The sequence below is a fragment of the Camelina sativa genome, chromosome 17 (assembly GCF_030686135.1).
Source record: "Camelina sativa cultivar CO46 ecotype springtype chromosome 17, ASM3068613v1".
Classification (NCBI taxonomy): Eukaryota; Viridiplantae; Streptophyta; class Magnoliopsida; order Brassicales; family Brassicaceae; genus Camelina; species Camelina sativa.
Window position 1 is genome coordinate 27,999,238 of NC_141896.1, and position 25,168 is coordinate 28,024,405.

The following is a 25,168-nucleotide window of genomic DNA, read 5'->3' on the forward strand; positions in this document are numbered from 1 at the left end:
ATGTTCTTATAGTGTACTCATATTTCTATATATCATATGATTCATATTAAATAAATTATTATTAGTATATTTTATTATGTTTTTAAAATATTATAAACCAAGTAAGGATTTTGGTTGGAAAAGATTCTAAACGTGTGGATCTAAAACAAAATAAGTATATAGATAAAATTATCAATAATTGGATGCATGTGTTAACTATACTGCTCTTCATGAATTTTACAAAATTTTATGAGAAAAGAAATAATTTTGTTCTTGGAGTTTGATGGGTCAACAAGTTGTGTGGTAGTCTAAAAAAAAGTTTTTCAGTGGAAGAATGTGAAGAAGTTGACGAATAAGAAGAATAAAAAAAGTATAATGAAGAACCAGACGGTGAAAGTAATAATGAAAATTACCATAAATTTTGATAATAAAAATGATAATATTAATTTAATTTTTTTATATAATAATATTTTATTACCGTAATCAATCATATATAATTTTTATAAAAATATATCTAATAAACTCAAACTAATAAAAAAATAATTTTCAAATATAGTAGGACAGCGAGAGAGTGAATAAGTGACGCAAGAGCGTTGCCGTTAAGCCCGGCAGAGACACGTGGCCGAATAAAAATAAAAAGGGACAGAAGTGTAATTTGAGAATATATCCTCGGCAGCAGGCTGCAAAAAGCAGTAGTAGTGTTTGAGGCTCTGTTGCCACATTAATGGCCAAATGTGACTGAAACAAAAAACGACAAAAGAGACAAACACAGCCCTTTGGACGTGAAGGCTCTCTCCGTACGTATACACACAAAACGTCAAAACCATTTCTTGGCTCTCTGCTCCGTATTGTTTCCTTGGCTTTACTGTCTCTTCTCTCTTCGTTTCTACACACTTTTACTCTGTTTTTGATATGATGTTTGGAGAGAGATTCATGGGTTTTGGAGAGGTTCAGGGAGATTCTAACTTGGGACGAGCTTCGGATCATCGACTTCCTCATGATTTTGGCTCCGGTGGGTTTTTACAGAGTCTCGATACAAATCCATTTCTGAAGAATCAGTGTTACAGCAAAAGCGGTGATGCTCTGGATTTGTGTAGAAAGCTTAACAAAATGGGTATCTCTTGTGACATGAGCATCTGGACAAAACCTGAAGATGAACCTTTCCGGGTCGACCCGGGTGATTTTGGGTCTAGCGCTACAACTCTTCATGGGTCTTCTGGGTTTGACTTTGAGCAGGAGGATCTGACTGGAGGGGCTGCTTCTCAGATTCATCATGATGGGTTTCGAAACTTTTCCTCTGTTCGTCTGCAAAACAACAACTTTCATGGAGCTTCTTCTCCGGAAGAGCTTAGATTGCTTGGCTTTCAAGGTTCCTTTAACCCCAACAGATTCGAAGAGATGATGGCTTTTAAGAATGTTCCCATTGTTAAGCGTATCTCACCTCCTAGTCTCAGAAGCGTCTCTTGTGGCAACGATGCGTTGATGTTTGAAAGAAATAGGGTTTTTCGAGCTCCAGCCGCCATGGAAGTTTACAGAAAGCTTGGACCTTTTTCTACAAAGGATAGTCTGATTGGGAACGATGAGTTCAAAGGTTCGTTGATGGCTGAAGGAAATAGGTTTTATCAAACCATAGCCGCCATGGAAGGTTCTGGAGCTTCTTATCCAGAAGAGAGTACTCAGATGAGAAGGTATTTGAAGGAAGATGAGCCTAAGATCAATGGTGGTTTGCCTCTGAATCTCGTCTCCATGATTAACAGTTACGGATCTGTGAACTTGATGGCCAAAGATCAGATTGGTTGTCGAGTTTTGCAGAAACTGGTCGAAGAAGGAACGTTTCATGAAGCTACTAAGGGTATATTCCATGAAATCATTGACCATGTTGTTGAACTCTCCTTGGATCCTTTTGGGAATTACATCGTCCAGAAGCTGTTAGATGTGTCTGATGAGGAACAGAGAACGCTGATTGTGAGTGTGTTAACCTTAAAACCAAGGGAGCTTATCAGAATCTGCCTTGACACTTACGGGTAAGCTTCTCTTTCTACCAACTTTGGTAACTTTGAAAACCATTGATTCATTAATTTAGTCAACAAGTCCACGAGTTCAATATAGAGATGGAGATATTTCATCTTTTGAGGATTAAGATGAAATCTTTTTTTGTTTATGGAAATATTTGAAATCTCTGCACATCAATAAAAGAATACATTTGATTTGTACTTTTTGCCGTTTTTGGACAAACCAAATTTGCAAACTTCAGGAAGCTACAAGAAATAAAGCTGAGACCTTTGGTTTAAAAATCCACTGGTTAATGCGTTTTTGAATTCTAACTTCTGGCTAACTTGTTTATGAATCAAAACAGGACAAGGGTTGTACAGAAGATGATTGAAACCGTGAAAACTAAACAGCAGATTGCATTGGTGAAGTCAGGTCTTAGACCGGGCTTTCTTGCTCTTGTTACAGATCTGAATGGGAATCATGTGATACAGAGTTGCTTGGAGTTCCTTGGTCCTAATGACAACAAGGTTTACTTCAGTCACCATCTTTTTGTTTCCTACTTAAGCTTTGATTATGGATGTGAACTTTGGTGTCAGTTTTTGTGTTAGAAGCTGTTACTAAATATGCTGAAATTGCTGTCACATATCTTAATTTCTTTATTTTGTTTCTTACTTAAGCCCTGATGAATGTTGTGAAATCTGGTGTCAGTTTGTGTTTGACGCAGCTACAAAGTACTGTGCTGAGATTGCAGTTCATCGCCACGGATGCTGTGTGCTTCAATGCTGCCTTATAAACTCTGTTGGACCGCAACATGAGAGACTCGTCGCTGAGATATCAAGAAACGCACTTCACCTTTCACAGGATCCTTTCGGGTTAAATTCATATCTAGACTGTATACTCAAAAAAGTTTCTTAATGTTAAAGTTGTATAGTTTGAAAAACTCTCTTTATGGTTTGTGGAAATGGACAGGAACTATGTGGTGCAGTGCCTAATAGAGCAAGAAGTTTCTGCAGTGAAGCTGCTGGTTCAGTTTAGACTGCATTACGCCGAGCTAGCGACTCAGAAGTTTAGTAGCCATGTGATTGAGAAGTGTCTAAGTATGTATCCAGAGAGTCGGGCTGAGATCGTCCGTGAGCTCCTCTCTGTTCCAAACTTTGAATATCTTCTGCAAGATCCTTATGCGAATTATGTGATCCAAACAGCTCTTTCTGTAACCAAGGTAAAATCAAAGATATTTAAAATATCATATTTTATACACCCAAAAGCTTCCAAAAACAGAAATTCACATGGGTTTTGGGGTTGGTTGAAACAGGGAGCTGTTCGAGCTAGATTGGTGGAGAAGGTTGATAGGTTTGGGAAACTACAGTCGAATCCTTATTGCAAGAAGATATTCTCCAAGAGCATCTTGTAGATGTGACTTTGATTAGTACCCAAAAAAAGAAAAAACGGTTGTTGTTATTTTGTATTTCAGGACCGGATAGGGCTTTAGAAAGAGACAATCCCTTTAATGTTTTTGTTGTCGGTCTCTTCTTTCGAAGTGACTAACCTGCTAATCTGTGTTTTAGGCCATTACTCTTTCATATAGTAGATATATAAGAGACTCTCTCTCTCTTTCTCTCTTTTTGCATTATTTGGAACTCAAAACAGACAGCCAAAATAATAAACAAGGTTTTGGAATAACAAGACTAAACAATGTGGAACTCTTGCGGAACTTGCGGAAAATGATGCCACTACGGTGGATGAACTTGCGGAACTCACTTGGAAATTGCGGGAGGCGTACAGGGATGAGGAAGTGTATTGGTATCAGAAAAGTAGAAGCCGGTGGATGAAACTTGGGGATCATAATACCGGGTACTTTCATGCTCAAACGAAGCAACGGAGAGCTCGGAATCGTATTGTGGGTCTCCATGACCAGCAGGGTGTTTGGACGACGGAGGAGAGTGGTGTCCAAAATATTGCGGAATCTTATTTTCAGGAGTTATTTACCTCATCGGATCCATCGGATTTTCAGGACATGTTAGAGGAAGTTCCTTCCTTAATTACCCCCGCGACAAATGATTTTTTGACACGTGAGGTTACTGAACAGGAAGTTAAACAAGCAATTTTTATGATGCATCCGGATAAGGCCCCGGGACCTGATGGCATGACTGCCCTTTTCTACCAGAAAGCATGGTCTACGGTTAAATCTGATCTGGTTTTACTGGTTAATTCTTTCATGAGGAATGGGGAATTTGACAACAGACTGAATATGACTAATATCTGTCTTATCCCAAAAGTGGATAAACCGACGAGGATGACGGAATTAAGGCCCATAAGCCTATGTAATGTTAGTTATAAGATTATATCTAAGGTTCTGTGTCAGCGCCTCCGCGCCATTTTACCATCCCTGATTTCGGAAACACAATCAGCATTTGTTGCGGGCCGCTTAATTTCTGATAATATCTTGATTGCTCAGGAGATGTTCCATGGCCTGCGGACAAACCCGTCTTGCAAGGGAAAGTTTATGGCTATCAAAACGGATATGAGTAAGGCCTATGACCGGGTGGAGTGGTCTTTTGTTGAACATCTGCTCCGGCAATTTGGTTTCTGTGATAAATGGATATCATGGATAATGTTTTGTGTTCGGTCGGTCCAGTATAAGGTATTGATTAATGGTCAAGCTTACAGTTCTATTATTCCGTGTAGGGGATTGCGTCAGGGGGACCCGTTGTCCCCCTACCTTTTTATTCTCTGGACGGAGGTACTTATTGCTCATTTCCGTAAGGCAGAACGTATGAAGTTACTTACTGGGATTAAGGTTTCGACTGCCAGTCCTGCCATATCCCATCTATTATTCGCGGATGACAGCCTGTTTTTCTGTCGAGCTACAAAAGAACAGTGTGAGGTGGTCCTGGAGATTCTTAGGAAGTATGAAAGGGTCTCAGGTCAACAAATAAACTTTCAGAAATCCTCGGTTCAATTTGGACATACGGTGGATACTGATCTACGGGAGGAGTTGAAAGGGGTCTTAGGTATCACAAACCTAGGTGGGATGGGCTCCTACCTAGGTATCCCGGAAAGCTTAGGGGGTGCTAAAACGAAAATTTTTTCGTTTGTACAGGACAAGCTTCAGGCTCGGGCAAGCGGGTGGCCAGCAAGACTTTTGTCCAAGGGCGGTAAAGAGGTAATGATCAAGTCCGTTGCTACGGCTGTTCCTACCTTTGTAATGTCATGCTTCCGGCTGCCAAAGACGGTTACGAGGAAATTGACTAGCGCGATCTCCAATTTTTGGTGGAGCTCGTCTGATCAATCACGCGGGTTACATTGGGTCGCCTGGGATAAACTTTGTCATGGTAAAGATATAGGGGGTCTTGGTTTTCGTTGTTTGGATGATTATAACACCGCCCTGTTGGCAAAACAGCTATGGCGGTTGATCACGGTACCGGATTCACTTTTTGCACGAGTTTTTAAAGGACATTATTACCGGCACTCCGATCCTTTGGATCCAATAAAATCTTACTCTCCATCCTACGGGTGGCGGAGTATGATTTCTGCTCGCTCTCTGGTTAATAAAGGACTTATTAAACGGGTAGGATCTGGTGATTCCATCTCTGTATGGACTGACCCATGGATACCTGCTCAATCCCCGAGACCAGCACTAAGCTCAGGGTTACCTTTTGATCCCTTGCTCAGAGTTACAAAATTTATTAACAGGAATTCCAATTCCTGGGATATGGCTCAACTTACGGCTACTTTTGTACCGGAAGATGTTGCTATAATTTCTGCCTTGCCGTTACGACAATCGGATGCCCCAGATCTCTTGGGCTGGCACTTTACTAAGTCTGGTAAATATTCGGTTAAGTCAGGCTACCATGCCCTTCGCTCCAGTAAAATGATATCTTCTGGGTCGAAGGTCTTCGGACCCGATATAGTGCCACTGCAGGCTTTCGTTTGGAAAATCAAATGCCCACCAAAGCTCCGTCATTTCATGTGGCAAGTGCTTTCTGGTTGTGTTGCGGTTACGGCGAACCTCCACAAACGTGGTATGAGCTGTGATGCTACGTGTGGTCTGTGTGGTTTTCAAGAGGAGACGATAAATCATACTCTCTTTACTTGTCCACCTGCTCGGCAAGTCTGGGCCTTGTCGCGCTTCCCGACGGGCCCGGGCTCATTTCCTTTGGAATCAGTGTTCACAAACCTGGACTTTCTTTTTTGGCGGTTTAACAAAATTCCGGACTATGAATTTTTCCCTTGGATTCTATGGTATATCTGGAAAGCGCGTAATGATAAACTCTTTGGTAATCTCGACTCTAATCCCCTAGCTATCTTGCGTTTAGCAGAGGATGAGGCAAGAGCCTGGGCATTGGCCCAAATGGATGATATGGTATGCCCCCCGGAGACCCCGGGGGTGCAGGGGCATAATGCCAGTGGAGGTTTAGGATTACCTAGATCTCCATCGAGCTATATGTGTTTTGTAGATGGCTCTTGGAAAGCAACAGATTGTTATGCGGGTAGAGGATGGTTCTGTATTTCGCCCTGGGGTGCGGCCCCTACTAAGGGTGCTGCTAACCATCGCCGTAGTCTATCTCCTCTTCATGCTGAGGTTGAGGCCCTTATTTGGGCTATGCGCTGTATGATTGGAGCGGATAATCAATCAGTGGTTTTCCTCACCGACTGCTCTGATTTAGTGAAGATGGTTTCTTCACCCGCTGAGTGGCCAGCTTTCGCACCATATTTAGAGGACATACAGATGGATAAGGAGGAGTTTACTTCCTTTTCTTTGGTCTACGTCCCACGCTCCCAGAATGGTAACGCGGATAATCTTGCACGGCGTGCTCGTACTTCACCGCAGTTAATTACCTTTGTTAACGATTTTCCTTCACATTGGCTTGTTTGAGCCAATCTTGTATTTGTTGTCAAAAAAAAAAAAAAAAAAAAAGACTAAACAATGTGAAATTCATAGAAAACAAATATGGGTGACCACTTTAATATGAGGTCAAATCAGTTTTAAGTTGAAAGGTGTTAAGGTCCTCATTGGTGAAGACTTTTAAGACTTTAAAAGTTTTAAAAGTATTTTATTTATCAATCAGACTTTTATGACTTTTTTTTTTTTTAAGTTTCAATAGCCACTTAAATAATTTATTCTTTATTTCTCTTCCGTTTTTAAAGCCACAAAATGACACCATAAAATCAACAAATTTTAAAAGCATTTTTTTTTTACTTTTCATTATATTTAAAACTCTCCAAAAATATATATATATATATATATGTATATATTTTACATATTTTCATTTTTTCTTTTTCTTTTAAGATCTATTTCAATAAAAAAATTTATTTTTTCATCATCATCATTAATAATGATGTAAAAGAGTTTAAGAAATCCATCATTAATAAGAGAGTAACATTCAAAACAATGCATTGATCAGTGTTTAATGTATTTTTGACTGGTCATATAACTACTCAATATAAAAACATTCAAAACAATCAAAAATCAATCACCAAAAACAAAAGAAAAACAGAATTTTCAAACAAAATCACATACTTTATTGATATACATTTTTAAAAATTTAATTTATCATTAATAAACTTTATTTTTGTTATTAACTTGTTATGAATTATATTTGGACATAATTTATATTTATTATTGATAAATAACAATAATAAAAATAACAGTTACAGCTTTAAAAGTTGTTGGTTGACAATCAAATTTTAAGAGTAAAAGTTTTTATAGCCAAATTCTCTACAACCAACAGTCGTTACCAATCAGGGCCTAAAACATAGAAACATTAATCAAGAACATGAATCACAAGTACCAAAAAGTTTAATGCTTCACTTAACAAAATGATTAATAAGAATTTAAACAAATAGATCATTTAGAAAACCATTGGAAATGAAAATCATAGAAAATGGATGAGAAAACAAAAGCTTTAATGTCTTCCACCTAACTCCTCCCTATGTGGGTGATCAATTTGATATAAGTTCAATTTAATTTCAATATGATAGAAATGAGAACATTAGTATTGACAAAAAAAAAAGAAATGAGAACATTAGAAGCTACAGATTTGCAAGTACTAAGAAGTTTAATGATATACTTGATAAAATAATTAAGGATATTTTAGACATTATATTACAAGAGTACAACATGTTTTTCTATGTTTTTTCGTAGAAAAAATTTGGTAGGAAACTTTCCTACCAAAAACCTTTCAGACTTTGATAAAAATAAATAAGCATAGGAAATATAAAATAGGAAGAAAATTTCCAAAGGAAAAATGTCTCAAACAATCGTAGAAGACGTGTTACGAAAATCCTACAAACCATTTTGGCATAGAAAATGTTGTACGAACGCGGCAGAAATATGAAATGAAAAAATATCGAAAGAATTTGATAGAAAATGCCTTCAAATTTCATGCGAATGGTTTCTCATATGAGAATTCAAAGGAAAGCATAATGAATATGGAAAGAAAATATTTCATAGAAATTTGGTAGGCAAATGTGTAGAAAATGTTAATATGGAAAACCTGTATTAGAAATTCGGTAGAAAATGTGTAGATTACAATTCCGACATGTAAAATGAAAATTAGGTACTATTTTATCCCCCAAAAAGCTAAGTGGGTAAACAAGTGGGAGAGTGATTTTTGTATTAGAAAAATGTTTGTAGGAAATGTGTAGAAATTATATTGGAAACATATATTTTTAGTTTCCTAAGGCAATGCTCGTGTGTTCATAAATCACAAAAAGAAAAAAAAAAAAAAATTCAATCTCTTATACAACTCATAAATTCTTCTTTTATCTCTTGAAAGAAAACTTATATAAAAAAAACCTCAAGTTTTACAATTTTGTTTTTCAGTTTTGACAGTAAAAACTTTAAATTAACCTAAAAACTGTGCATGAATAATTATTGCACATGCTTGGACAAAGAAAGATTTTATTCGAAACGGGATGCTTACGAGGGAGTATGCAGCATGACACACTAATTCACTACAAGAAAACAATGAATTAGTGACTGCAAAAACAGTCACTAAACAGTCACAAAGTACAAATTTGCTTACTGTTCATGTATTGTCCTAGGCTTCCAACTCCAAAGTATTCTCCTCTGTCACTTGTGAAAGTAGACTACATAAACAAAAAAAAAGAGACTTAGTCCTTAACAGTTCTTCAGTGAGTACCATTGAACCCAATCAACTAAATAGTTTTAAAAATGATAATATAAGAAAAAACAAACATAGAGTTTTAGTCCTTAAAGTTTTGTGAAAGCACTTTACTTGAAGAAAGAGCTTGCCATACACCTCTTGACATAGTCCTGCTTGATGTGAAGTACCATCGGAAGACACGTCAGTCTCGAGGGCAGCAAACTTAGCTTCATTGTTTTTTATATATGCCTCATGAACTTCCTAAGCGTGGTATGAGTCCTGATGAAAACTTCACCAATAGTCGGTGGTCTTCCCAATTCCACTTTCTTAAATGTTAAACAATGAAAAGGTGGAGGATAGAAGAAATATATACATGTGTTGATGTAACGTATCATCTGAATTTTTGTGTCTTGATGTAACTTACCATCTCTTGTTCAACTTGTAAGTAAGACTTTGGTCCTGATACGTGCTTGTGAGGATCACAACCATTACGGTTAGACATTCGAGTTGATGATGTGGTTGAAGTCTTTGTTTAGGCTTCTTCTGTATCCCAATAATCACACATTTATTTCCATAGAGTATTGTCAATCCAAATCGGTTTCTCTCAGTTACTCGCTGCCTTGGAAACTATGTCTTTCATACGGCGTTGACATGCCACATAGAATTTTGATTGAACCATACCGGTCAGTTAGGGATGCCATGTGTGTTATTTCTACAAAACAAGAGGAGAGATTATTGTTAGTGATCATAAAACAGACCCGAAATCATACAAAATCTCAAACTCATACCAACTAATGGTTAGAGGCGATAAAAGTTTACCGGGAATTTTAGAAAGTATCTTTCTCTTCGTGGAATAGGCACACCACCTCAAATATAATATGGCCCATTAAACTTGTTTGCAAAAACTTTTGTAATCTTTCGGGTAAGTTTTGACTTATCCTTACCAAACCTACAGACACATAATCATACTAAGTCATATCTCAAACTCATACCAAAACTACAAAAACAAAATCATACAAAAATTAATATTCACAAGCTAAAGATTCAGGCTACAATCGGGGAGATGCTTGAAAATTGGTTCCTGGCTCCAATTTGGGAGATATAATAGTGGTATATAGCTCACGACGTAGCCAGACAAGCAGCTCATGTATAGCAGCAAGCACATCCTCTACGAGAGTTGGTTCCCTTAAAGTGTCTTCCTCAGAATTAGCTTTCCCGTCTTCTTACTCTTGTGAGTTTTTCGCTTGAGAACTGTGATGCGATACAAAGGTTTATGGTTGATCCGAGGCTCGATGTTGATTCGAGGAAGGAGGTTGATTCTAGAAAAGAGTTTCATCAGATGTAGAGGCGAGAGGTTGAGGAGATTGACCGCCTATATGAGCTCCGCTCATAGGAGATACTCCAAGATAGCTACTCGCTGTCTGTAAAAGATCAGTTGGAGGTGGATAGTCTCTGAAAGTAGGAGTCGTTGGAGGGTGGAAGATTGGGACAAGACTTTTTTGAGCCTAGGGGGCTGTGCCTTGAAGATTCACTGGTGTGAAGGTATACTGACTCGGAAGACCAATGGATCTTTGATTCGTCGTCTGTGAACCACTGGGACTCGGGGGTCTTTGATTCATTGTCTGTGAACCACCAAGACCAAGGGGTCTTCGATTCGTCATCTGTGAACCATCGGGAGCAGTGAGTCTATTTGAGGCGTTTTTTGGAGCCCTTACTCCTCCTTTGTTCTTCTTTCTTCCAATTAGCCATGGGCATATAATCCGAAACCGAACAAACCGATCCGAAAACCCGATTTGGATTGGTTTCGGTTTCTTTGTTAAAACCGATTGGATTCTATATTAATTGTGGTTTGGATTTCGATTTTAAACCGATCTGAACCAAAATCCGATCAGTTAACCAGTAAACCGAATATACAGTTTATTTATATATATTTGGGTTTCGATATTGATATTAATTTTGGGCCTCCATTTGAGCCCATTATTATAAATGGATCCCTTCTATAAATTTAAATTTAAATCACTAGGATGAGGACTCGAACTGCAGACCTCATGGTTAGAGACCGCACGCTTTAGCCATCTGAGCTATTCAAACTTTTTTATTTTAATTTCTGAAAGCTCTATATAAGGGATTCGGTTTAAGTTTGGATTCTGAAAAAAAATTGAAAACCGATCCGAATCCGAACCGATCCAATCCGAAAAACAGTCGGATTCTATACACCCCAATCCGAAAAATCCAAAATCCAAAATATAAGATCCGATCCGAACCGAAAATCCGAACGCCCAAGACTACTTCCAATTTTCAAAATCGAGAGAGATAAGATTTTAAAAATTTAAACAACCCGACCCGTTTTTCTTTTTAATATCCTAATATCTATTGATCTCATACTCACTAACAACCTAACTCGAATCAAACAACAGCGGATAACATAAAATAATTCTAATAATCCAATAACCAACAATGAATAAACAAATAACATAATTCCAACATCTTAAACATGTCATCAAACAACCATAGAACCAGCAACCTAGTATCCATTCTAGAAAACTAAGTTCCATTCTAGCAACCTACAGAAGCATAGAACAAACAACCAAGCCTCTAGAACATCCTCCTCTTCATTGCCCTGATTCCACGATTATACTTTACCTTTACCTACGCCACAACACAAAAGAGAGGCGTAAGTATTACCAGAAATGCTTAGTGAAGCAATCCTCCCATCTACTAGGCTATACACACAAGCAATAAGATCCCCTCATGCCACAATCAACAAACAATAAGACAAACCAGACTATACACAAAGAAAACACATCATCAGCCGCTGCCGAAGGTTGGTGTCGATCGACAATGACACCTGGAAAAGGTTGTGTCAACCGACACACACCTTATGTCGATCGATGCAGCCTCCTTGTGCTGACCAACACCCTCCTGGTGTCACTCCACACATGCTTGATATTTTCCCAAAACCCTAATTTGCATTGATCGACACCTCCACATGGCGTCGATCGACACTCATACATTTCTCCGTTCGTCCTCGCATTGGTGTCGACCGACACACTCCTTGTGTCGATCGACACTCATGCTGAGCATCAATTCTCTTTAATCAGAAGCTCCAAAACTCGCCTCCAAATATCTCCCATTCGATCCAAGTATCCTTAGAAGCGAATCCAGCCTTAGCAGCCATAAAAAATCACCAAAAGCTCAAAGGAAAACAATCACACAACACACAGAGTCACTGAAAATAGAGATCTTAGTTTAGATAAGCCATGGTCATGCACTCACCTTAGCCAAAATAGAGAGATCTAAGCCTAAACGATGAAGCTAGCACCATAGAAACCTTCCCACCACGTTCCTAGCCTTGAATCCACACTCTCCAGGAAGAAAACTCACTCACAGAAACAAAAGATCTCCAAAAACCTCAAGAACACTCTCTGGAAACTTTCTCTTCTTCTTTTCTCCCTAGAAGTGTCAAAAATGGCTAAAGAGATAAAGGAAGTCGAGTTTCACTTTTTAAACTCGAGTCTAGGGCTTCCCTAACCGACCATGCAGACCGGAGAATTGAAACTCGAACCGATTTGACCGACCGCATACAGTGTCGATTGACTCCACTAACTGTCTCGATCGACACCCCTACCGAAATCCCAAATTTTCATTCACGAGTGTTTCAAAAATACAGAGAGAATAGAGAGCGTTTTGGGTCTGGCGACAGAGAGAATATTGAGTGTTTAGGGTTTTCAAGTTATATCGAGAGTATTTATGGAGAGAAGTTATTAGGATTTTCAAAAAAGATCGAGTCCAAGCCCAATGATTTTTTGTTTGGTGCCCAAATTAAATAGAACAAACGCTAAAGAGTAGCTATTTCATTGCCAAATTTGGTGACCAAATCTATAGTCATCAAACGTAGTTGCCAATAGGCGACTATATTACGACTATGTTAATCAATCATAAAATACCAATGAAATTGGGACCAAATAGTTTTAATAGCCATTTAGTAGCAAAAACAATCGCAAATCATTCGCAATATTTGGCGACTATGTTATCAGTCGTAACATGTAGTCGCTAATTTCTTGTTTTCTTGTAGTGTGTAAGTATGGTTTTTTATTGCATGCGTCAACCGTAACACCGTGAACCGGATTCCCGGTTCGTGCATCGATCGACGCCACAGAAGGGCATCGATTGACGCTCTTAGTTGGTTTACGTGCGAGTTATTTCTAATTTCTTTGGTTTAGTACGGTTTAGCGGGAAAACTCTAGAGTTCATATATAAGGTTGAAGTCGACGCTCTAGAGCTTTGGTTAACAATTTTGTCGTTCTAAACACTTGAGAAGAAGAGCTTTCTCTATGAAAAGTTTTTGTGAGCGTTCCTTAGGAGTTCTAAGTCATTTCTGGGTAGATCTGTTCCTAGAGTGGAGATTTGTGGCTAAGGACGTGCTGGAAAGCATGTTGTGGTGTGATTCTTGTCGTTTTAGTTCATAATCTTCTGATTTAAGAGGTGAGTGCGGGACCATGACTTATCTAAGTGATTATATGTGTGTTTGTGTGTTTGATTGCTTGTGTACTTATTTATGAGTGTTTGTCGTGGTGCCGAGAGAAGTCAAGAGAGATAGTGTTCGGTGATGATATGCGCGACTGCATCGATTGATGCCAGGAGAGTGTCGATCGATGCAGCTAGGGATTTGGTGGAGACGTGAGGTTGCATCGATCGATGGAAGGAGTGTGTCAGTTGACGCAAAGGTGTTGCATCGATAGATGCAAAGAGTTTGTCAATCAGCGCAAGGGCTCAGTGACGAGCGTGATGATGAGGAGTGTCGATCGACGCATGTTTTCAGAGTGGTCTTGTTTGCTTGCTTTTGTGCATTGATTGTGTTTGTCTGTTCGCTTGTGTATAGCCCAATAGATGGGAAGATCGCCTCACTGAGTATTTGTGATAATACTCACGCATCTCAATTGTTGTTTGTGGTGCAGGTAAAGATAAAGTGTGATCGTGAAATCAAGACGATGATGAGGAGGATGTTCTAGAGGCTCGGTTGTTGTTCTATGCTGCTTTTAGGTTGCTATAATGGAACGATGTGGTATAGAACGGTTGTCTAGGTTGTTGGTTCATAGTTCGATGACTTTATTTATGTTATTGGCATGGTTAGATAATTGCTATTGTTTTATTGGATTAATGGTATTGGTTTATGTTATTCGTTGAGTGTATTGTTTGGGACTAGGTTGTTAGTGAGTATGGGATCACTAGATATTAGGATATAAAAAAAACAGGGCAGGTTGTTTTATCAACTTGTTGGGTGAAGTAGGTGTTATTGTTTGATAGGTCCTCAACAATCCAAAGGAAAACATTTTTTCGCATATGGTATCATTGACAAATCATGGCATCGTCATATGTAGGTTGATCTGCAAAGTAACCGTCAATCAGTCTTTTGTTCGTGGCTACATGATCTCTCTTGAAGTATTTTCTCTTTACGAGCTGATAGTCTTCCTCTATTTTGTTGTGACGCTCTCTAAACTTGTTCATGATATATTTCTCTACAATTTCGACTACCTTTTGTAAGCTTCAATATCAAAAGGAAATTCAGATGGATCCATTGATATTTTTTTAGTAAGTTGAGATTTTTGTTATTAATACATAAATGGAATATTGATTGTTAAAATCAATGGACTCCAAACAAAGATTACATTTACTTATGGATATGGATTAGATTCTCTCATAAAACATAGAAGTCATGAATTATATTGTTGGAGAAAGAGTCCAACACACAATATTAAAGAAAAAAACATATTATTAGAACAGAAAGAGACATGTATGCATTATTAAAGCATAAAGAGATAAATAAATATTATTAAAAAAGTTAAAAACATACACACAATATTAAAGCAGAAAAAGACAAACACACATTATTAAAATAGAAAGAGACATACACACAATGTTAATGCAGAAACAGACAAACATATATTGTTAAACTAGAAAAAAATACATAACCCAACTAGACAATTAACAATAGTTAATTTTCAAATAGATTATGGCTCAACATCTGCAACCGCTCTTTACTCGATCATCGAGGTACTCTTTTCACTTAGCTTCAGAAACACTTTCATCTTCTTAGCTTCTTTCTTTCATTAATTGGTTTGCCTCCTCCTGCCTCATTGTTATTTTGTCTAATTGTTCCAACTCTTGCTCTTTGAATTGTTTGAATTCATTCCACTCTTCGTTGACCACTTCCAAAGCTGCCCCCTTACCTTTCTTTTTCCCTTTTTTTTAGCTGCATCTCTCTCCATTGGACAAACATTAGATCTTACATAACTGGAATCATTTGCATCACTCTCACGGGATCTCTTAAATCCACTACTTCTAGAGTCAGTATTTCCACCTACCTAACTACCATAACGTGGTTGATCACAAACAGCGTGTCATTCTAACATTAAATTGAAATGGCTTTTTGTAGCACTTGAATATAATTCATGAGCTTTTGACAATATATCATTGTCTGATCATCCGCTTTGTTGTATACGTTTGGCGTTATCATAAGCGCCAATCCATTTTCCTAGTTTCTGGTTCATGTAGTTGTAACAATTTTTGTATGAAACTAAATCGTGGAGGAGATGAAATGAGCAATGTTCATTACAATAGTCATCAGTTTTACCCCAATAAGCTTCAATGTTCATTACAATAGTCATCAATTTTACTCCAATAAGCTTCAATTTTTTGATTTTGTCAACAATACGGTCTGTTCCATATTTAATCCACCCACTCGATAACACCATATTTTGCTATGTGGTTCATTTGGAGCTTTTCCGTCGAGTTAGAGTTGAATCCTCTGTATCAGGAGTGGCGTTATTACCACCGTTCATATCACCAAAAGCCATTTGTGTAAAAAATCCAAAAAAATCATTTACTCTAACGCTTGAAACATTACCTATTGGAGTAGAAGATTTAGAAGGTGTTTCAGATGGATATGGCATTATTGATCCCAAATATAGAGGATAGCTTGGAACAGCTAACGGCATGAAAATTTTTGGTGAAAACCCGTAATTTGGTATATTTTGGGGTTGATAGTAGATTGATTTTGAAATTGATAATTGTTGGGATTTGGGTAGTTGAACAGATTACTAGAATAATTTTGGGTGTTTAAAAGATTATTATTGGGATCCATTTAACAAAAAAAATGGTTTAAATAAACAAAAAGAGTTGATCAGAAGATAATTAAAAAGTTATAGTGAAAAATGAAGTTTTTTTCCTATGTCCAAATGAAACGAGACTAGTATCTATATATAGATCTTAAAAAATGATGAGTTTTGGTATAAAGATCTTTTTTGAAAAATTAATTACTACAAAATAATTGAGTATAAATAATTGGGAAGAGATCAAAAAACACAAAAATCTGTATAACCAATAGAAAAACAACGGATATCTATTCACAGCTTCCCACTTAACATTAAAGGTCTCATTTCTTTTGTATTCTAAGACTATCCTCATTAGTATGATCCTTAGTTGTTTCTTAAGGCAATTTTTAATAATAAAAAGGGAAGAAGAAACTTTGTTAAGAGAAAAGGAAAATTTTGTTGATTATTGGTATAAACCAAGTTAAGGTGTTTCTTATTAATAATATAGTAAAATAATAATTAATAACTTAAAATATTCAAAATTATTTTATATATCATAGAAACATATTTTAATAATAAAAACATAAAATAACATACAACATTTAAAATTAAAACACAAAACATTAAAAAATAAAAACATAACACACAACATGAAATCAAACATAGAAACATATTTAATTAAACATGAAACATATTTAATCTCCAAATTTAGTCCATAAATGTTCAACTAAATCATGTTTCAATTGGTCATGCACTTCTGTAACATCCGCGAACCGGATTATGCGGTTTTGGTAGGAGTGTTGATCGACACCCTTGTGGCATCGATTGATACCACTATTTCTGGGTTCGTCGGGTTTGTTTTAATTCGCGATTTTGGTTTGGTTTAGTTAACTAAACCGAGTATATAAGTGGAGAAGCGACAAATTAAGGGTTTTAGGGTGTCTGGTCGCCGTTTGCAGAGATAGAGAGAGAGGAGAGAGCCTATTGTGGTGTGAAGGAGATTAAAGGAGAAAGAGCAGAATCGTTAGGGTTTGGGAGGAAACAGTTTCAGCATAACAAATCGTTCTCAAAGGTAATGACATTTGGTAGGTTTATTCCCAAGTCTTTCATCGTCGTTCTCCTTTTTACAAAAGTAGTTTTGGATTTAAACTCGATGAGTTATTGGCAGTTTCGTGAGTCACGTTTTCTCAGACGCGAGTTGGAACCATCGGGGATTGTAATTGAGATCGTGGTCTTGGCTGGTTCCTGATCGTGCTGAAATTTTGTGGGAAGCTTCGTGACGTCTAGGGATAGCTTTTCACCGGAGCGATGTGTTAGTTAACGGTTAGTTTTCATTTTAGGGTTTCGTCTTTGAGACTGTTCTTTTCTGATGTTTCTGTCTAGTTTTGCTATAAGTCGTTTTTGGTTGTGTGGCTTGTTGTAGGGCGTTTCTGGGCTGTTTTAGACGTAGGAGGGTCTCAACTGGTTGTATTGTTTGTTATAATCAGTTGATAAGGTGAGTGCATGACCATGGCTTATCTAAGCCTGAGAATCCTTTGTTTGCTTGATTTGTTGTGTTTTGTGGTGTTGTTCTTGCTTGTGGTGGTTGTGTTATGGTTATTATAGGTTCCTGAGGTTTTTGGGAGAGTTTGGGACAGATTGTAGGCGGATTGGAATAGAGGTTCGTCGTTCGGATTCGTGCAGTTCGCGTCTGTGAAGGGAGTGTCGATCGACACCAGTTAGGTGTCGGTCGACACCAGTTAGGTGTCGGTCGACACCATGTTTGGCCAGTGTCGATCGACACCTCTTTGGTGTCGGTCGACACCAAGTTGCTTGTTTCGTGATTTTCCTAGTTTGTTTGTGTTTGGTTGTCAGTTGTTAAGCATTGGTTTCTCAGTTGCTTGTGTGTATAGCCCAGTAGATGGGAGGATTGCCTCACTAAGTATTTGTTATAATACTTACGCATCTCAATTGTTGTTTGTGGTGTGCAGGTTTGTGTTGTGGAATCATGGCGATGAGGAGGAGGATGATCTAGAGTCTCGTTTGTGTGTTATTGGATTGTTGGATATGTATTGATGGTGTAATGGTTTTGTATGGTTGGTATGTTTCCGCTGTGTGTAATGGTTGTTATTGGTTTAATGAGGAGTCGTGGTTTGGATTGGTTTAATTTAGTAGTATAGGCTGCATAATTGTTTATATTGTATTTAATTATTAAAAAAAAAAAAAGTCGGGTTGTTTCAACTTCTCTATCACGAATTATTGTTTGACCATTCAACACATTGCTGATATTTGAAGCCATATTGATAGAATATGAAAGATCCACACCATCTCCTTGTGGGAAATCAGAAACGTCAGCTTGAGTGTATCCATCTCGTTCATTTTCAACAATCATATTGTGGAGTATGATACACGCCTTCATAATCAATCCCACTTTGTCTTTATCCATAAAAGACATGGATTTTTAATTACGGTGAATATAGCTTGTAGGACACCAAAAGCACACTCAATATCTTTTCGGGCGCTTTCTTCGCGTTCAGCAAATAAAGATGCTTTTGGACTTTGTGGTAGTGGTATGGATTGAATAAAAGTTAGCCATTTCGGATAAACACCGTCTGTCAGATAGTAAGTCAAATTGTACTCTCTGGCGTTAACATAGTAGGTAACTTGTTGAGCTTGACCATAAAGTATATCATCAAAGACGGGAGATCGATCAAGAACATTAATATCGTTAAAAGTACCTAGAGATCCAAAAAAGGCGTGCCATATCCAGAGATCATATGACGCGACCGCCTCTAAAACAATTGTTGGTTTGCCGGATCCTCGTGTATACATGCCTTTCCAAGCTGTTGGGAAATTCTTCCAAACCCAATGCATACAGTCGATGCTTCCAACCATCCCAGGAAATCCACGTTCTTCTGCAACATATAGTAATCTTTGAAGATCCTCTGGTGTGGGTCTTCTTAGATATTCATCGCCAAAGAAATTGATAACTCCACTGACAAATGTTGCAAACATTTACGAGCAGTTGTTTCACCAAGTCGGTTGGTTGAAATGTTGTTTCCTTGTCTCCTTAACTGTGACTTGCTTGAGCTCAACTAAAAGAAACTCACAAAACAAGAAACAAGAAATGGTTTTAGTAATGAAACTAATTGTGTTAAAACATCCATTAAAGCATAAATACAAGTAAATGAGTCTTAATACCAACTGTGTAAAGACATCCATTAAAGACACAATAACCAACAACCAACTCAATCTGATAGAGTGAAGTACACAGAATGATTATGAACCACAGAGGCTGGTTTACAGAGTTTGAATAGAAACAAGAATCAATACAACCATACAAAGTCCGATACATATCCAAAAACTCATAATACTCATAAAGCACTCGGACTATTACATAGATCAACTCATAACACTCATAAAACAAACACAAACTCTCGAAATCAACCAACCATCTAACCAAATACAGAGTTCAACACTCTGACTAATCGGATCATATGCATCATTTCTCACTTTTTCATTTACTTCCAAACAGACTTATATGGACTCAAAACCCATTAAATTTAAACAAAAACGAATCCTATATCCATGATTTAGAAACATACAAAACAAACAATTGATGAAACTCTTCTTATTCGCAAATAAAACCGGCATACAAACAAAATATATAAATAAATTAGGATTGAGTCATTTTTCAAAGAAACAATCAACAATTACTCGACGTGCAAGAGCATTTACCTATAACAATCGAAGTGCTTGAATCTTCCCCAAATATTAGGGATTCAACTACCGACACCAAATCGACAGATCGATCTTCACTGGAATCAAATGCCGTCTGCTTCATCGGAACCAAATCGACGGCGAATCCATGGAGAATCAGATGTGGGAATCAATTGGAAGAGAAGAAAGAAGGAACGTAGCGATTTTGTCGACAGAGAGAGTGATAGAAGAGAGAACTCGAAAATGAAAGAGAAAGGCCAACAAAAAATTACCCCATTATTCTCATTTCACCATTCAACCCATTCATATTGCGCCACCTGTCCTAGAAGAAACGTTTCTTTTGCTCCTAAAATTAAAAAAGTTTCTTTCAGTTCTTACATTTTGTTTCATTAATAATTAATTTCTCTAACTAAGAAATTTCTTTAGAAACAACTAAGGATCACCAATGAGAATAGTTTAAGGTGTTAAATGTATTCATGTGGAGTTTTATATCATTAAATATTTTGGTTGGAAGATATAAATCAAGAGTTAAATTACATTTTCAACTTCCAATATGACACATGCATTCTTTTTACTTTATTCTCTTTTCAAGATTTATCATACTTTTAGATTTTTGTACATGCCAATTTTTTTTTATGTAAACATAATATTTATGTGGAAAAGAATAATGATGGGATATGTTAGAAAGGAAAAAAATGACCTGATATAATGAATTGATATAATGAATAGACAAATGATTAAATACAAAAGTTAAATAATTAATGTGATGAATGAAAGATTAATTTAAAGGAAATAAAATAATATATTTCAAATAACACTTTTATAGTTTAAAATATTTTTAAGAAGAAATCAAATTTTTATTTATAGTTTATACTTAATAAGGGTTTTAGCTTTGGCACATGAGCAACAAGGAGTGACGTAATAGAGCTTTTGGCACATGAGCACTGAGGAGTGACGTAAGAGGATTTCTATAGGTCTAAGAGCATCTTTATTGGTAAGATACGATCAACGTATCTCAAATAAATAAATAAATGATATTTGTATTTATTACATAATTTTGTTTTTATTTATTTCCAATAAAGACACCAATAAGTAAATGACACATGTGCTTTATTTCCCAGAAAGGTTTCTCATTAACGTCTCTCTTTTGAGAAACTTATCTCTCATTTTTTCTTCTCTCTTCTTTTTATTATTTTTAAATAAGGGTATCTGCATTACATACTCTGAATGGAGGTGCAAAAAGACCAATACAGAAACGGATTGAAATAATCAAATAAAGACAAGATCAGGGACAAATTTGTAAATTTCTAATATTGAGGCTCTCTTGCCTATAAAGTCCACAGATTGATGTTTGAGTGAAAAAATCAACATGCACAACACTCTCTCTCACTCTTTTCTCTGTTTGTGAAATCGCTTTTACTCTTTCATCTGTTTTTTGATGTTTGAAGAGAGTTCATGGATTCTGGAAGGTTTCATGGAGATATTAACTTGGGACGAGCTTCAGATCTTCCTGATGGGTTTCTTAGGAGTCTTGAGACAAACTCATTTCTGAAGAATCAGCGTTACAACACAAGTAATGGTGAGGCACTGGATTTGTGTAAAAAGCTTAACAAAATGGGTATCTCTTGTGACATGAGTATGTGGAGCAGACCTGAAGAGCAGTTCCGGGTCGACCCGGGTGATTTTGTGTTTAGACCTAGAGCTGTTCATGAGTTTTCTAGGTTCGACGACCAGAATCTGAGTGAAGCTTCCTCTGCTCGCCAAGGCTTTCCGCAAAACAAAAACTTGCATGGAGTCTCTTCTCAAGCAGAGCTTAGATTTCTTGGATCTCAAGATTCCTTTAAAGTTTCTCAAACCCTAGCCACTATGGAAGGTTCTACAGCATCCTATCCAGTGGAGAGTACTCTGTTTAACGGAAGGAGAAGATATTTAAAGGAAGATAAGCCAAAGATGACGACTGGTTTGCCTCCTAGTCTTGCGTCCATGGTTATGAGTTACGGATCTGTGTACTTAATGGCCAAGGATCATATTGGTAGTCGAATTCTGCCGAAATTGGATGATCAAGTAGCGTTTCTTGATTGCCACGTTATATTTCTTGAAATCATTGACCATGTCACTGAACTCTCTAAGGATCCATTTGGAAACTACTTCGTTCAGAAAATATTAGAAGTTTGTGATGAAGACCTTAGAACACTGATTGTGAGAGTGTTGACCTTAAAACCAGTGGAGTTCATCAAGATCTGTCTCAATACTTATGGGTACGTACGCTTTCTTCTCTTTAGTCTATTTTTGTTGCTAATATAGTAAACGTAATTAACAGTCGTTTATATATGTCACAACTCTGGCTAATCCGTTTTTGAATTGAAACAGAACAAGGGTTATACAGAAGTTAATTGAAACTATGAAAACAAGACAGCAAATTGCATTAGTGAAGTCTGGTCTCAAACCGGGCTTCCTCCCCCTAGTTAAAGATCTGAATGGAAGCCATGTCATTCGGAGTTGTTTGCAATTTCTGGGCCCTAACGACAACAAGGTTTAATTTATCTCCATCTGCTGTTTCTTACTTAAAACTTTGATGAGTACGTAAAACATATGTCTGATGAATTCTTGTGAAATTTGGTGTCACTTTGTGTTGGAAGCAGCTACAAAGTATTGTGCTGAGATTACGACTCATCTCCACGGATGTTGTGTGCTTCAGTGTTGCCTTTCAAACTCTGTTGGACCGCAACGTGAGAGACTCATCGCTGAGATAAATTCAAATCTACTGTTTGGGTAAATTCAAATCTACTGTAGACTCAAAAAAGCTACTCATGATGAAATTGGTATGTTCTCTCTTTATGGTTTGTGGAAATGGGCAGGAACTATGTGGTACAATGTTAGAGATATGATTAGATATGATTAAATTTGATAGGATTTGTATTAATGTCTTGATATTCCATATCTCTGTATTAGGAAACCTCTGTAAATACGCTAAACCTAGAGGCTCCTCTACTACTCTCTGTATATAATGGCCTCTCTGTAACTCTTGTAAGATATACGACATACAGCTTCTACATGGTATCAGAGCAGGTTCCGATACCTAAAATTTTTCATTTTTCTCGGCCTCCATCTATTCTCTTCTCTTTCTCCTATTTTGTCCCTCTCTGTCTTATCATCATCTCTGTCTTGTCTCTGTGTCATGGCCGCTGAAACTGTCGATTCCTCTCAACCGCTGCTCCACATCAACATGAGCAATGTCTCCAAACTCACTTCTCTCAACTATGTTACTTGGAGCCTTCAAATTCAATCCCTGCTCGATGGCTACGACTTAGCTGGTTTCCTTGATGGAAGCACACCCTGTCCTCCTCCAACTGTCACGACTGATGGTCAAACCACAACAAACCCATACTTCACCAAATGGCGACGCCAAGACAAACTCATCTACAGCAGTATCCTTGGAACACTCTCTTCGACTGTTCAACCGCTTGTCTCCACCACCAAGTCTTCGTCTGAGATGTGGAGATCCATGGCCGACACATATGCCAAACCAAGCCGAGGTCATGTTCAGCAATTTCACCACCAACTGAAATACTTCCCCAAAGGAGACAAATCCATCGATGAGTATATGCAAGGGCTGACTACTCGATTCGACAAACTCGCCCTACTTGGTCAACCGGTCCAGCATGAAGAGAAGATTGACTATATTCTTCAAGGTTTACCTGAAGAGTACAAGTCTGTTGTCGATCAAGTTGAGGGTCGTGATGTTTCCCCCACAATCACTCTTGTTCATGAAAAGTTACTGACCAAGGAAGCTAAACTCCTCTCTGTCTCTGCTACGGTGCCAAGCCATGTTCCTCTCACCGCAAATGTTGCCACCTCTCGTCCTCCTCGCGCCTCCTAATACCGACCAAACAATCGCCACAATCAATCTCACCACCAGCAATACAACTCCTCACCCAAATACGATGGTCGCACAACTCATAGTTATCAAGGGAAGTGCCAGATCTGTGGTGTGTTTGGCCACAGTGCTCGTCGGTGTCCTCAATACTCTCAGCTGTCGTCCACTCCCCAGAATGGTCTCCTCCCAACTCCATTTCGCTCCTGGCAACCACGAGCCAATATCGCTCTCGCTTCTCACCCTACGGCCAGTCCATGGATCATGGACAGCGGTGCTACGCACCACATGACCAATGACCTCAACAACCTAGCGATGCACCAACCATACACGGGGGAAGACTCAGTTCTCATTGGCGATGGCTCCGGACTCTCCATTTCTCATGCTGGTTCACTAACCCTTCCCTCCTCTACTCGACCTTTAAACTTAAACAGTGTTCTCTGTGTCCCTAACCTTCACAAAAATCTCATCTCTGTTTATCGATTGTGCAATGCTAACCAAGTTTCTGTGCATTTCTTTCCTACTTACTTCCAGGTGAAGGATCTCGAGCGAAGGCATCAATTTCATTGGACATGGCTCCTCTCCATCGTTTATCTTTTAGAGCTTGGTTCACGGTATGGGGTTCTGGTGGTATGTGGGTGGATAAGGCTGCGGAGAGATTATATTTGCGATTGGGTTTGGTGATGTTGTTTTTGCGACGTGTACGCATTGGGTGACTGTTAGGGATGATAGGGTTCGGAGGTTGAGGTTGAGGTTGTGGTTCTTCCGCGTTGGGTGGTGGTGATGGTGACAATGGTGGTGATAAAGATGGAGAGGGAGATGGTGACGGTGGTGGTTATGGGGTCGGAGACGGTGTTGGTGTCGGGGATGGCAGTATCGGTTGTGTAGGTGAGTTGGGTTGAGAGTTGGATAATGGGCTTTCATTTTGTGAGCGGACTGGGCATGTGGGCTTGAAGTGGAAGAGTTGTTATTTTGTTGATTGTGGGAAGACGATGTCGTTTCTGTAGCATTCTTTGAGCCATCATTAGACACTGACGGTGACAACGACGACGATGGTTGCTCAGGCAGGTGACGTTCACAACTCGTGGGACCCGACGAAGGCGGCAGTACGAGTTAGATATGATAGGATTTGTATTAATGTCTTGATATTCCATATCTCTGTATTAGAAAAACCTTTGTAATTACGCTAAACCTAGAGGCTCCTCTACTACTCTCTGTATATTATGGCCTCTCTGGAACTCTTATAAGATATACGAAATACAGCTTCTACATACAATGCCTAATAGAGCAACAAGAGTCTCCAGTGAAGTTGCTGGATCAGTATAAAACGCATTACGTCGGGCTAGCGTCTCAGAAGTTTAGTAGCCATGTGATAGAGAAGTGTCTAATTAAGTATCCAGAGAGCCGAGCTGAGATTGTCA

General features: G+C 38.1%; 3 protein-coding genes across 4 annotated transcripts; all 3 read left to right on the forward strand.

Annotated features, from left to right (window-relative positions):
- The first annotated feature begins 694 nt into the window (after positions 1 to 694).
- On the forward strand, positions 695 to 3,592 carry LOC104757873 (putative pumilio homolog 10). Of its 2 annotated transcripts, XM_087497035.1 has the most exons (5): positions 695 to 2,003; positions 2,336 to 2,498; positions 2,680 to 2,843; positions 2,941 to 3,190; positions 3,284 to 3,592. In XM_087497035.1, exons 1-5 carry the CDS (start codon positions 892 to 894, stop codon positions 3,380 to 3,382), a joined length of 1,788 nt encoding a protein of 595 aa, XP_087353161.1. In that variant the 5' UTR covers positions 695 to 891; the 3' UTR covers positions 3,383 to 3,592. The 2 variants fall into 2 exon arrangements, with proteins under 2 accessions (XP_087353161.1, XP_087353160.1); XM_087497034.1 differs by having other exon boundaries at positions 791 to 2,003; positions 2,941 to 3,592.
- Positions 3,593 to 3,796: 204 nt separating this feature from the next.
- LOC147924394 (uncharacterized) lies at positions 3,797 to 6,847 on the forward strand. Its single transcript, XM_087496754.1, has one exon. It carries the CDS (start codon positions 3,797 to 3,799, stop codon positions 6,845 to 6,847), a length of 3,051 nt encoding a protein of 1,016 aa, XP_087352880.1.
- Positions 6,848 to 21,233: 14,386 nt separating this feature from the next.
- LOC104759736 (putative pumilio homolog 10) lies at positions 21,234 to 24,135 on the forward strand. Its single transcript, XM_087497289.1, has 3 exons — positions 21,234 to 22,131; positions 22,244 to 22,406; positions 22,516 to 24,135. The coding sequence occupies exons 1-3, from the start codon at positions 21,329 to 21,331 to the stop codon at positions 22,624 to 22,626; spliced, it is 1,077 nt and encodes a 358-aa protein (XP_087353415.1). The 5' UTR covers positions 21,234 to 21,328; the 3' UTR covers positions 22,627 to 24,135.
- The last annotated feature ends 1,033 nt before the right edge of the window (positions 24,136 to 25,168 follow it).